We start from the raw sequence: 13,609 nt of genomic DNA on the forward strand, positions 1-13,609 counted from the left end.
TGAGACTACCTGTATAAATAAAGGGTAAATGAAAATGAAAAAAAAAAACGTAGCATCAGTCTGTCTGCTCTCTTTCACTGTGCTCTTTTAGAACATTTAGAGAGTTTAGAACATTGTTAAGAACGTCGCAAGAGTGTGGGAAGAGTTTATAAAGCATTAAAATATATAAATATTAAAATAAATATAACCGCCAATCTTGGTGGATTTTAACCTATCACAAGGGTGTCTGGAAAGTAACCCTGCGATAAGTGAGGGACTACTGTATACATAAAGTACACACATTAAGATCAGTCATGAGAATCTGCCCTGAGTTGCCTCCTTAGCTTGTTTTTATACCTTTATCAATTCAGATGAGTTCACAGACTCTGGGCTGCCAACTGCCTGCTGCAGCCTCTCTCAGCTCCTCATCCAGCTCTCTCTACTAACCCAAACATATGATTCATGGGCAGAGTTAACATTCCCAGCCATAGTAATAAAAACATCCATAACCTCTGACCCCAAATTTCCTAACAATCACCTCCTTTAGGGGTTCTCTGAGACCCTCAGAGTAAAGCAAAGATTATCAGAGAGCAGTTTAAAGAAAGTCCAAACAACACGAGCCTCTGGATCAGTCAACCAAATTAGAATGGATGATCATTGTCTTCAAACCAGAAGGATTGCTGATGATCAGAAGACTATGTTAAAAAAAAAAAACCTCACTGGAGCATAAAGATTTATACAATTTAAACTGAAACAAATCGCTCCAAATATTTTGAGATTGGAGTTGTTTTAAGATCCACTTGCAAGTGAATCGGTGTTGACCTCATTCTGGTCATAAACGAACTAGTTCAAAGAACCATCAACAGCAGGTAAGATATTTATTGTTTATAACCTTTCCACGGAACCACACTTCATTTGTTTTCAGATGGTCACCGCTGTGAATGTATTTAATCTGAATGTGTAATCTGTCTAATCTGACGTTCGTCCACTTTTCTCATTGAAACTGTTTGTTTTGATGAGGCTGAACAAAAAGAACCAAACTTCCGCTGGTAAACGATCCCTTCATGTTATGAGATGAGCCATCCATCTGCCAGAGAGACACGTAACAAATAATCCACCCCCCTCCACCTAAAATATCCCCTCACTCCACCCTTTGCTTAATATTCATAGTCGTGTCTTTAAAAGGCTGATGTTGAGGCTGCAGAGCTGGTGCCTCTCCTGCTGTTTACTCGCTCCCAGACCCAGAGTTGACCCGAGCCACTCGTGCCACCATGTCCAAGCCTCTGTCTGACCATGAGAGGAGGAAACAGATTTCAGTGCGAGGCCTTGCCGGCGTGGAGAATGTGACTGAGCTGAAGCAGAACTTCAACAGGCACCTCCACTTTACGCTGGTGAAGGACAGAAATGTGGCGACCAAAAGGGACTACTACTTCGCTCTGGCCCACACGGTTCGAGACCACTTGATCGGCAGGTGGATCAGAACCCAGCAGCACTACTATGAGACGGATCCCAAAGTAAGTTCTGTCTGCAGCAGCATTAAGAGTGACAGAAACTCAACTGGCATGCACAAATCTTCAAAGACTGCAACATTAAACACAAATCGCTGACGGCTGAGGATGAAAACAGTTCTCACATGAAACTTTATATGAAACTGCATTAATTAAAATGGTAAATAAATCCACTCATTTTTATTTAATCAAATATTTTTAAGCCTAAACTGTCAACAAGGGATGAACATATTTATCTACATTAATTTCAGCCAAACTAAAAGTAAACGCTGGCTTCATCCAAGATTTGCAAAAAAGGTAAAACTTGGGCTGGTGGTGGATAATTAGAACTCCAATGTGTGCAATATTTATTAAATTATGCTGTTTGAAACTTAATCTGAATTTAAGTAGAAATGTATTTTACTACTGAGTTTATTTCTTTTGCCCATCAACATGGGAGCAGAAACAAGCATCATCTTCACCACAGAAAAGGCTTGATGATCAAATATCTGAGTCAGGATAAGCTTTCAGGCAGGAAGAGTTGGAAAATATTGTGCATACCAATATGTACTATTATTTACAATATTTCATTAAATGAAAGAAAAACAGCCATACCATGTACTGCTTTTGTTTGTGAGGTGTTCTTACATAAACCTTTTAACTGAACCACAATAAAACACTTAAATATAACATAACATACTAAACGCATTGTTATTTTTGCAACACATGCAGTTTTATGCTTCTCCAACTATACAATGTTTTGACTTTGCATTATGATTAATTTATTGGCTCCAGAGCTTGTGCTGATTTTACCTCAGAGTGTGCAAGCCTGCATCTAATATAAACAAACAAACAAACAAGAATAAAACAACATGAATTATTTCACTGATAGACCGAGTTACAGTCTGGTGGACTTACTGTAAAACCAAGTCATGACATTTAAACGTCTTCGCACCCTCCTGGTATGCTGCCCAGCCTATAGTTTGTTGAAACACTAAACCTCCACATGCCCTTCTGTTCCAGTCCTGTGTCACCACAGAGCACATAGTCCTCGCTCATGGGTCACATGAGCTTCAGCTCCAAGGACATCAGAGCTGGTTTAAAGGCAGTGACATGAAATAGCTCCTGCGTCGTCCACCAACTCTTGCAGGAACAATAAGGTGCACGTTACATGGAATAAAACAATCAAACTGCAGGCTGCAGCTCCAAAGTGTCACTCAAACCGTAATTACAGTCAAAGGCAAAGTAAAATATTAGCTTTGTTTAGTTTGAGAGAAATGGGATTTTTGCAGGATCATTAATAAGCTGAGCAAAGCCAGGATTAATATTTATTTGCTTTTCTTACAAAAAACCTCTTCCTCCTCTTTGCATAAATAGATTCTGTAATGTGAAGTTAAGCATTATTCTCAGGAGGTAAACAGTGAAGTGTTTTCATTAAAATGTTAAGATGTACGAACTACATCATAAACAATCTGACACCTTGGACAGAGGCTCTGAACTAAAAGGTCAAAGGTGAATTGTATACTGGGCTGACCAGAAGGAAAAAAAAAACACACAAGGAAGGGCACCCAGGCTAAAAATAATGTTAGGTACAAAAATATCATCTCACAGCACTCCTCTTTTACATTCTTGCTGAAAGGACAGGTAAAGAAATAGTTCAGATCTTTAGAAGAGGAGTTCTATGAAAAGACTATGAATAATTAATATTTTATTGTTGTAGATAATTTTTTTAAGTGCATAAGGGAAAATATTCATTATTTCTGAACAGACTGATATATTAACAGAAAGTCCAAACGGGGCCAAGAAGTGAATGAACGATGATGTGAATTACAACCATTTGAAAACAATTGAATTAAAATTTATGTGAATGACATCTTGTAAATTTTCACCTCCATCAATTTAGAATTGCACAGTAATTCTAGAAGAAATATTAAGATAGCTCGAAGACTCCCAGGCTAAAAGTGCTACAGCTAGCTGCTGCTGTCAACTTTACATTGGAAAAACACCCCAAGATTTCCAATTAAATACATTCAAAGCAAAGTTTACAATTAGCAGTAAATGTTTATAAAACAGTTACAACTTTAACAGATCAATGAGCTAACAGATCAACAGGCTAATAGATAGACAGACTAACAGATCGATAAGCTAACTGCTCGGCAAGCTAATAGATCAATGAACTGCTGGATTGATAAGCTAACAGATTGACAGACTAACAGATCAACAGACTAACAGATCGACAGGCTAACAGATCGGCAAGCTAATAGATCAATGAACTGTTGGATCGATAAGCTAACAGATTGACAAACTAACAGATCGACAAGTTAATAGATCAATGAACTGTCAGATCAACAAGCCGACAAGCTAATAGAGCAAAGACCTGTTGGATCCATAAGCTAACAGATCAACATGATAACAGATTAACAGGCTCATAGTCCGACAGACCAACAGCTCGACAAGCTAACAGATCGACAATCTAATAGATCAATGAACTGTCGGATCGATAAGCAAACAGATCGACAGGCTAACAGATTGATGAGCTAACAGATCAACAGGCCAATAGATTGAGAAGGTCACAGATCAATAGGCTAACGGATCAGCAAGGGCATAGATCGGCGAACTAACTGATCAATGAACCAATATTGACAGGCTAGCAGATTGGCAGGCTAATAGATTAACAAGCTAACAAATCAATGATCTAACAGATCGACCAACTAACAGATCAACGGGGTAATAGATCAGCAAGCTAACAAATCAATGAGTTAACAGATTAACAGCCTAACAGGTTGACAGGCTAACAGATCGATAAGTTAACCGATCAACAGGCTAACAGACTGATGAGCTTAAATATCGACAGGCTAACTGATCAAAGAGCTAACGGATAGACAGGCTAACAGATCGATGAACTAACAGATCAACAGGCTGAGGCTAACAGATCGAGGAGCTAACAAATCAACAGGCTAACAGATCAATGAGCTAACAAATCAACAGGCTAACAGATCAATGAGCTAACAGAGCAACAGTTTATCAGATTGGCAGGCTAACAGATTGATGAGGTCACAGATTAGCAAGCTGGCAGAAATACAAGCGAACAGATCGCCGAGCTAAGAGATTGACAAGCTAAAATATCAACAGGCTAACAGATTGAGGAGCGAACAGCTTCTCTGAGTGGTGCTAAGGCAGAAAAGAATTGCCCGTCATTTTCACAAAAATTAATCTGAACAAATGTTATAAACATATTATATGTCTTTCCATCATAGGTTTCACAATGAATGAGGAATCATCCATCCAGCCATTATTTTTACCTGCCTCTTCCTTTTCGGGTCACGGGGGTCATTGGTGCCCATATCCAGCTATTACTGTATGAGAAGTGGGGGACACCCTGGACAGGTCTCCAGTTCATCACAGGGACACATAGAGACAAATGAGACAAATATCCAACTCCACCCAAAACGTCCCCCCTCCCTGTCCCCCGATTCAGTCGAGCGAACTTCTTGCTGAAAGGCGGCAGCTCTACCAACTGAGCCACCGTGATGAGAGATCATTGAAGGCTAAATGCTTGAAATGCTGCAGCTAGCTTCTCCTGAGCCAGTAAAGAACAGTAAAGACATCTTTGTAAATCACCATAAAACAAAGAACTAATGGTGATGAGAAGATTTATAAAGTAGACTTTAAATGTTAAATTAAATGTATGAGATTATAGTTGGTTTTTTTAAGGCAGCTATTTACTTTAATCTTTGCTCTATAGCCATTAGCTCACTGTGCCAGTCAAACTTCAACTCTGCTGTATTTCTCCAGAAGGAGGCTGTTCAAAACCAAAAATGTTTTTAACATTTCCATCCTTCAAAATCACTTTAAGTAAAAGTTACATTTGGGCACTGGAGAATAAAGCTCTGTCAATCGGCTTCGTTATTTCACACACTGAGCCATCTGTGTCCCTCCAGACTTGAACTCCACAATTAAAGGTTATCAGGTTCTGCCTGACCTTTACATCGACCTCTGCACAGCTATTTTTTGCTCAGCCCAAAATGTTTGTGTTATGTAATACCCAAAGCAATCTGCCCCCACCCCCTGCCCCCATCCCCACCCCTCTCATCTTCCTTCTCTGCTCTGCCTGTCTGTCCTTTCCATGTCTGAGTAAAAAAATTAATTATAAATAAAAACAACGGTGTCTAAATGGTAAAGGCTAAACGAAGGCTCAGGTGGCACATTTATCTGCTCCGGAGCATGAAACTAAATCACGACACCTGAAGATTTCTCTGACAGTCTGCTCTGGGTGTTATTGTGACATTCGGCATATGATTTCACAGGTTTATAGTTTCAAAGTCAAACATGTAGCGATCACGCAGCTGTAAAGACCTTTCTGACGTGACAATACAGTGGCCCATAAAAGACACCACTTTTCATACCTTCAGCTGTTTCTGGCTGTTTATCTATTTAAAATGACAAATAATATATTTATTCCTTCCATCAAAACTGTAGCGTGTGTACTACATCTCCCTGGAGTTCTACATGGGCCGTACGCTCCAGAACACCATGGTGAACCTGGCGCTGGAGAACGCCTGCGATGAGGCAGCGTACCAGGTGAGACCAAGTGGCTTGTTTTAATCCTCTTATGAGTGTGAAATTCAGTTCTTATGTGTAAATGAAGGAGCAGCCTCACATAAAACCTGTCGTGTGTCCCCCACAGTTGGGTCTGGACATGGAGGAGTTGGAGGACATGGAGGAAGACGCTGGTTTGGGTAACGGTGGCCTGGGTCGTCTTGCTGGTGAGCAAATATTTATTATCATTGCAGGATGTTCAATTTTGTTTAAGCCAATGTATTTTTAAAATGTTTGTGTGTTTTAGCGTGTTTCTTGGACTCCATGGCTTCACTGGGCTTGGCTGCTTACGGTTACGGCATTCGCTATGAATTTGGCATCTTCAACCAAAAGATCGTCAGTGGCTGGCAGGTATAAAGGCCAGGTTTCCTCTGTCGTTTCTTTTCTATGTCAGGAAGCCGCTGTCCTGATGAGGGTTTCAGTGGCACCACCTGGGGTGGAGTGCAGGGTGGGTGTTTTGGTCGCAATGGTCCCCACAAAGGAGGTTGGTGTCTCCCCCCCCCCCCCCCCCCCCGTAAATGTTAAATGGACTGTACTTATATAGCGCCTTTCAATCTTATAGAGATACTCAAAGCTCTTTACACTACAATCTGTGTCCTCATTTACCCATTCATACAGCACCCTACTAGACCTCTATAAAGAATAATCAGAGCTTTATCACATTCATACACCCATCGGACACACATCTGAGGCAATGAGGGGTTCAGTGTCTTGCCAGCATGAGTGGCCGAGATGGGGTAGAGGCAGGGCAGCCGACTCGGGACCTGGAAGTCCCAGGCTTGATCCCCAGTCATGGCACCTCTCGTGGTGTCTCTGAGCAGCACACAATATCCTTAATTGCTCCCCGGGTGCCTTCAATAGTTGCCCACTGCTCCACCGGGGGGTGGATGGGTTAAATTCAGAGAGCCAATTTTACCATTGTATGGAAACATACAATTACAATAATGACAATACATACACATTATTATTATTATTATTATTATGTGACTGCTGGTGGAATCAGACACCCAATTCTCGTACTGGAGGACAACTGGTCTAACCACTCATCCACAGCCGCCCCTTGGCCAGACAGTCTTCCTGAATCCCAAACATTTGCTTGATGTGCCTTTTTAATTTCCTCTAGCTGTTTAGGATTACTAGAACCATTTGAACATAAAAACAATGTTTGTTTTTAAGCAATTAACCGTTTAAAATATATATCAAAGTTCATGCTCAATAATCCAGGTAAAGAAATCCAACAATGTTCAGTCAAGTCATCTGGACAGTTTCTTTTTTTGTTGAGAGACGTTTTGTCCTCCATCCAAAGGGCTTCATCGATCTTCATCGATCTTCATCAATCTCATCAATCAAAAAAACAAGGAACTGTCCAGATGACCTGACTGAACATTTGGATGTTTAAAATATAAATATATATTGTGTTTACAATTAAAAATAAAACTTAAATGCAGCTCCACTGAATAAGGACAACTGGTCTAAAACCTGTGTCCTCAACATCAGGAAGCAGGGTGCCAGGAGGTTGTATGAAGAATACATTTTTTACAATAAATTTAAATTTCAAAGAAATCCAGCTTCAATAAATTAATGTGAGACAGAGCTTTTCTTAACAACAACTACAAAAAAGATTAACTGTAAATAATAAAAAACAATCTAAAGTGGACCATCAGAAATTGATTCCTTAACTACTATACGTATTTCTGTATTTAAATATGTCCTGAAATTCTGTTCTGGCTTTTGGTTACGATGGGGCCGGTCTTAGTGCAAATATCTGCAATCATCCAGGTGGAGGAAGCTGATGATTGGCTGCGCTATGGTAACCCCTGGGAGAAGGCTCGCCCGGAGTACATGCGTCCGGTCCACTTCTATGGCAGGACCGAGCATACTGCCGATGGTGTCAAATGGGTGGACACTCAGGTGACTAAAGGCCCTGAAATAAACATTAATTTATTAACTGATACAACAAATTTAAAGCACCGGTTCTCTGTTCGTTGGTGTTCTCAGGTAGTGTTGGCCCTGCCGTACGACACCCCCGTCCCCGGCTACAGGAACAATGTGGTGAACACCATGAGGCTGTGGTCTGCAAAGGCACCGTGCGAGTTCAACCTCAAAGACTGTACGTGTCTGAGAACGGTGGATCAATGAAAACTACCTTGAACTAACCGTGTTTCCTTCTTTCTTTACAGTCAACGTCGGCGGCTACATTCAGGCTGTTCTGGACAGAAACTTGGCAGAGAACATCTCCCGTGTGCTGTACCCCAACGATAATGTAAGAAAAGACAACTGTCTAATTTGAGAAAACAGAATTAAAGATGTCAGCCTCAGTGTCCTGTCTGAGACGATAAGGCTCATAAGCTGAGAGATGGACTCCTGGAAAACAGACAAATGTCTTTTGTGTTCAGTTTAAGCCACTTTTAGTCCGTAATGATTTCTTTTTCTGCAGCTGCCTTTAAGAATCTGACTTAAGACCTGACCGCAGTGTTCTGAAGACTGTAGCAGGAGGATTTACAGCAGGAGATAGCTGTTTATTGAGCTATAACTCATTGTAGGGGGTTGTGATTTATGTCCACGACAGAGAGAGCAGAAACTCTAATGGGCCTCGTGTTTCAGACGCTGCAGCCGTGTAAAACTGTTTGTTTCTGTCAGCTTTCAAAACAGCATCTTTCACAGCTCGTGTACGTCTTATCTCCAACATTTCTCAGTTTCTCGTTGTACGAGTTGCAAAAATAAAATATTCATACAGTTTGTCTTTTATAATCACTTGAAATAGGTCATGTGATTAAATAAATAAAGTCTAGACATTTCTTTGTATAATCTTTTTTTATGTATATAGGCCTATGTGTGTAAGGAGAGCAAGATAAAAAAAAAATCATCTTATTATTTATGATGGAGTAAAAGTTCCTAACACACAAATCAGTTTTGTTGCTTCATAAACTAAATTAGACTTAAATTTCACAAAAAGGATACAATGAATCTATTCACTTGTGTTTTGTAATTTTTTTCTAAATGAACACAGAATTAAACATAAAACGGCTCCTGCAAATTATATAAATATTTAAAGAAAAACATCAAATTGTCTAAACTTAAAGAAAGAGAAACTTACGCTAAGCACTGAATCACTTAAAGTTAGCAGAAGAAGTCATATGCTCTTTCTTTTGTTTTATGTGTTCAATGTGAAAATTAATAAAAATACTTTTTTTAAATAAACCAAAGAAGCTGAAACTCAGTTGGCAATGCTAAAAGAAGCAGAAGACTAGCTAAAAGCTAAAAAAAAAAAAAAAGCAAAGTATATGGTAAAAGCTAAAATTGTAAAAAGCTAACAACAATCAAAAGTATCAAAAGTGTCACTACAAGTTAAAGAAGCAAAACAGTAGCTAAAGGCAGCAGAAGGTAAGTTAAAAGGTAAAAGAAACAAAATTTTGAACATAAATTAAAAATAGCAAAAGGGTAGCTAGAAACTAAAAGCGGTAAAAGGCTAGCTAAAAGCTAAAAGTAGCAAAAATTTAGAGATAAGCAAGAAGTATCTAAAGTATAGCTACATGTTAAAAGTAGAAAAACAGTAGCTAAAGGCAGCAAAAGGTAAGTTAAAAGGTAAAAGGAGCTACATTTGGGGGTTAAATTTAAAATAGCCAAAGGGTAGCTAGAAGCTAAAAGCATTAAAAGGCTAGCTAAAAGCTAAAAGTTGCAAAACTCCAAAGATAAGCAAGAAGTAACAAAAGTATAGCTACAAATTAAAAGTAGCAAAGCATTAGCTAAAGGCAGCAAAAGGTAAGTTAAAAGGTAAAAGGAGCAACATTTTGGGCATAAATTTAAAATAGCAAAAGGGTAGCTAGAAGCTAAAAGCAGTAAAAGCCTAGCTAATAGCTAAAAGTAGCAAAAATCTAGAGATAAGCAAGAGGTATCAAAAGTATAGCTACAAGTTAAAAGTAGCAAAACAGTAGCTAAAGGCAGCTAAAGTTTAGTTAAAGGCTTAAAGTAGTAAAATTCTAGGCAAAAGCTAAAAGTAGAGAGAGGCTCGAATCTAGCCGAAAAGCATACCGCAGGAAGAAGCCAAAAACACTGTTGAGTTTTTTTTTGTTGTTGTTGTTGTTGTTATCTTATTTTATTATTAAATGTATATTTTTTTATATTTAAAATTTGGACAAGTTCAGTGGGCCGATTAAAAAAAGCCCAAAGGGCCGTAGTTCGCCCATGTCTGAGCTAAATAAAAGTATCAGAATAATAGCTAAAAACTAACAGTGACATAAGAAGACACAAACTGATCATGGAAGCTGAAGCAGATTTTAAGCAGAACATTGTTTTCTTAGAGAGCTTGGTGTTTTTGTTTGGGGACATCTTTTGAAAAAGGAAAAAAAATTCTGAAAAGTATAAATAAAAAAAAACTAAGAGTCATAAAGCTTTCATCACACATTAGCACAAAGTATGCAGAAGTAGATAATTTACAAAAACCTATAGAAAACAAACAAACAAAACAACAGTAAACAATGGGTTGAATGCTGAACCAACATTCAGTATGAGTGTATTTTTGAAGAGTATTTGCTGAATAGTACTACTGTACTCCAAATACTATTGAAACTGCACGTTGGGTCCATTTTCAGTTGGATGATGGAGCTTTAATAAAATAACAAACTGTGTTCAGTTCTTTGAGGGGAAGGAGCTGCGTCTGAAGCAGGAGTACTTCGTGGTTTCTGCCACCCTCCAAGACATCGTTCGCCGCTTCAAGGTGTCCAAGTTTGGCTCCCGGGAGGTTGCTCGCACCGACTTCAGCAAACTGCCTGACAAGGTGAGGCCTGAACCTCGACGGGACAACTTCTGTGAAAAGTTACAAAAACAAATTTAAGTTTTCGTGCATGTTGTCGGCGTGTGGACCGGGTGGGTTTTGTTGGATTGAACTGCACCTGCAAAGGACGTTTCTGTAAAAACTTTTCATTATTTTGCACATTTAGGTTGCCATCCAGCTGAATGACACTCACCCGGCCATGGCTATTCCTGAGCTGATGAGGGTTCTGGTTGATGAGGAGAAGCTCACATGGGAAAGTGTAAGCAAGTTTCATTTATTTAGAATTTTAAGTTTGAAGGGTGAAATTTTGTTCTGCCTGAGTCCAGGTTGGACAAACAAAGTAACAACAAAAATTAAATTAGACTGTTCTGTAACTGTTTTGGTCCTGGTTCTGCTCAGGCCTGGGACGTCTGTGTGCGGACCTGTGCCTACACCAACCACACGGTCCTTCCAGAAGCTCTGGAGCGCTGGCCAGTGGAGCTCTTTGCTCACCTGCTGCCTCGCCACCTGGAGATTGTCTACGAGATCAACCGCCGCCACCTGGAGGTGCGTCCTGCAGGCTGCAGCACGCTGCCACTCTGCCATGAGTCACACACACAAAACACAGCCAGTGATCTCTGCGGGTAAACACTGATCAAATTATCCAATCTTCACTTTTTCTGCTCAGAGAAGTAAGATGAGCAGAGGACGGTGGAACAACATGAAGACAATAGGACTCCTTGAAAGAATTCACATGGACTGCTGCCTTACGGGGCAAAGTTTGAACCTGCAGTCTTGTTGGATCAGTTAGAGCTTCATGTATGCTATAGCGATGACTCTCAGCTACTACCACACCAAATTCTAGCTCAAAATCGGTAAAATTGACTGAATTACAACAAAGTTTACTTTTTCTAAGTTAGATTAGCTGTAGCAGCCATCTTTAATCCATTTGAGTCCAACGTCTAATCAGTTGTAGATGAACATGCAGTCATTAAGTCTGGAGGGTTTCATTAAGATCTATCCAATGGTTCATGATATATTTTGCTAACAGACAAGCAGGGTGATGTCTGATTGTAGGACTACATTCCTTTCATGTTGGCAGGTGACAAGAAAATGGTTTCAAATCTAGAATAATAATTATAAAAAGTAAAAGAACAACATGCACCGCTCTGATGTTTGATGTGCCCGTCAGGCTGTGAGCAGGTTTTAGATTGCAAAAAGAGACGGAGAAGCCTGTTAAAATGCAGAGAACGACATCAGGGATTGGCATGCTGTGATATTAGAGTCAAAGAACAAAATGGATTTTATTGTCAGCGTCTGTCAGAAGTGAACTCCCACTTTGTGCTGAGAGGAGAGAGAAGTGGTCCTGATGCTGAGCTCTGGGCAGACTGGCACAATAAACACTTCCAGCTCCTCACGTGTCGACGGGGAGGAGAGCCGTCTCGACCCTCTGTGTGCACGCAGAGGTTGACTTTCATATTATCAGGAGGAGGAACCAGCCCTGACATGGAAAATTACTTTTAATGTTGAGTTTCTTGTGATTTTACAGAGAGTGGCAGCGAAATATCCAGGAGACACGGATCGCCTTCGTCGGATGTCCCTGATCGAGGAGGGGGGGCAGAAGAGGATCAACATGGCCCATCTGTGCATCGTGGGTTCTCATGCTGTCAACGGCGTGGCCCAGATTCACTCCGACATCCTCAAAGCCACCGTGTAAGCTCCAAAATAATAAAAACAGATTTCACCTTGGAAGTGATCGATGTGGTCATTTTGTCCCCTCTGACCTCAGGTTCAAGGACTTCTATGAAATGGAGCCACACAAGTTCCAGAACAAGACCAACGGCATCACCCCCCGCCGCTGGCTGGTCATGTGCAACCCCGGGCTGGCCGAGGTCATTGCCGAGGTCAGCTCAGCCCAGAACACGTGAACAGAATGAATAATTAGGTCTCACTGTGTGACTAAAACTGAACACGGAGTGTGTTTTTGACCATCAGAGGATCGGGGAGGACTTCATCCGTGATCTGGACCAGCTCCAGCGTCTCCGGGACTTTGTGAATGACGAGGCCTTCATCCGGGACGTGGCCAAAGTGAAGCAGGTGAAGAGCAGCTCAGGTTCCACAGTGATTTTATAAACCTGCTACTCTTTTTAAAGGCATAGTCCAGCCATTTGGTAGTAATATTTAATTATTATTATTATTATTATTATTATTATTACTTTGACATCAATCCCAGAGCAGGAAGGAGGGAGCAATAGTCTTTGTCCAGGCTAGGCTAATGGCTAGCCAAATCATGGCTTCACTAATTGTCCCCTATAGGTGAGCAGAGAGGGGGAACTGGAAATATGGTAGTCCCTCGTTACTTCACGGTTCATTTATCGCGGGTTCCCTTTATCGCGGTTTTTAAAAATAAGATTGGAAATTACACACAATTGGCTGATTGATGGATGAGCCGCATGATCGGCATGGCATTTTTATTTAAAATAAATCATTTTAAATTATTTAGCACCTGCTGCACCTTTGTGCAGCCCACACTGCAGGATAAGCTTCCTGCTGCAGCTGATCAGCTGTTCACTGTGCAGAGAGGGGAAGTGGGCGTGGCCAAGAGTGCTTGCAAGTGACTGGGAGCAGATGAGGCAGGGAGCTGATATCATGACATTCTGTGCTCTTTTAGAGCATTTAGAGTTTAGAGACATTGTTTGGAATATTGCAAGAGTATGGGAAGGGTTTAAAACACCTTTACTTATATATATGTATGTATATATATATATATATATATATATATATATATATA

The 13,609-nt window shown here is 40.3% G+C and overlaps 1 protein-coding gene across 1 annotated transcript; it reads left to right on the forward strand.

The window, feature by feature from the left end:
* The first annotated feature begins 1,179 nt into the window (after positions 1-1,179).
* Positions 1,180-12,951, forward strand: LOC119420901 (glycogen phosphorylase, muscle form). The gene is made up of 13 exons (XM_037688320.1): positions 1,180-1,493; positions 5,946-6,047; positions 6,154-6,232; positions 6,313-6,416; positions 7,845-7,976; positions 8,064-8,175; positions 8,246-8,328; positions 10,699-10,842; positions 11,006-11,098; positions 11,239-11,385; positions 12,368-12,531; positions 12,608-12,722; positions 12,814-12,951. The coding sequence occupies exons 1-13, from the start codon at positions 1,251-1,253 to the stop codon at positions 12,949-12,951; spliced, it is 1,656 nt and encodes a 551-aa protein (XP_037544248.1). The 5' UTR covers positions 1,180-1,250.
* Positions 12,952-13,609: the final 658 nt, after the last annotated feature.

Source organism: Nematolebias whitei, chromosome 14 (assembly GCF_014905685.2).
Source record: "Nematolebias whitei isolate Nwh7 chromosome 14, NemWhi1, whole genome shotgun sequence".
In the NCBI taxonomy this organism is placed as follows: domain Eukaryota; kingdom Metazoa; phylum Chordata; class Actinopteri; order Cyprinodontiformes; family Rivulidae; genus Nematolebias; species Nematolebias whitei.

Coding starts and splice junctions, on each gene's coding strand:
- LOC119420901 (XM_037688320.1), top strand. CDS start 1,251: ATGTCCAAGCCTCTGTCTGACCATGAGAGGAGGAAACAGATTTCAGTG. Junction 6,417..7,844: donor AGATCGTCAGTGGCTGGCAG/GTATAAAGGCCA, acceptor GCAATCATCCAG/GTGGAGGAAGCTGATGATTG. Junction 8,176..8,245: donor CGAGTTCAACCTCAAAGACT/GTACGTGTCTGA, acceptor CTTTCTTTACAG/TCAACGTCGGCGGCTACATT.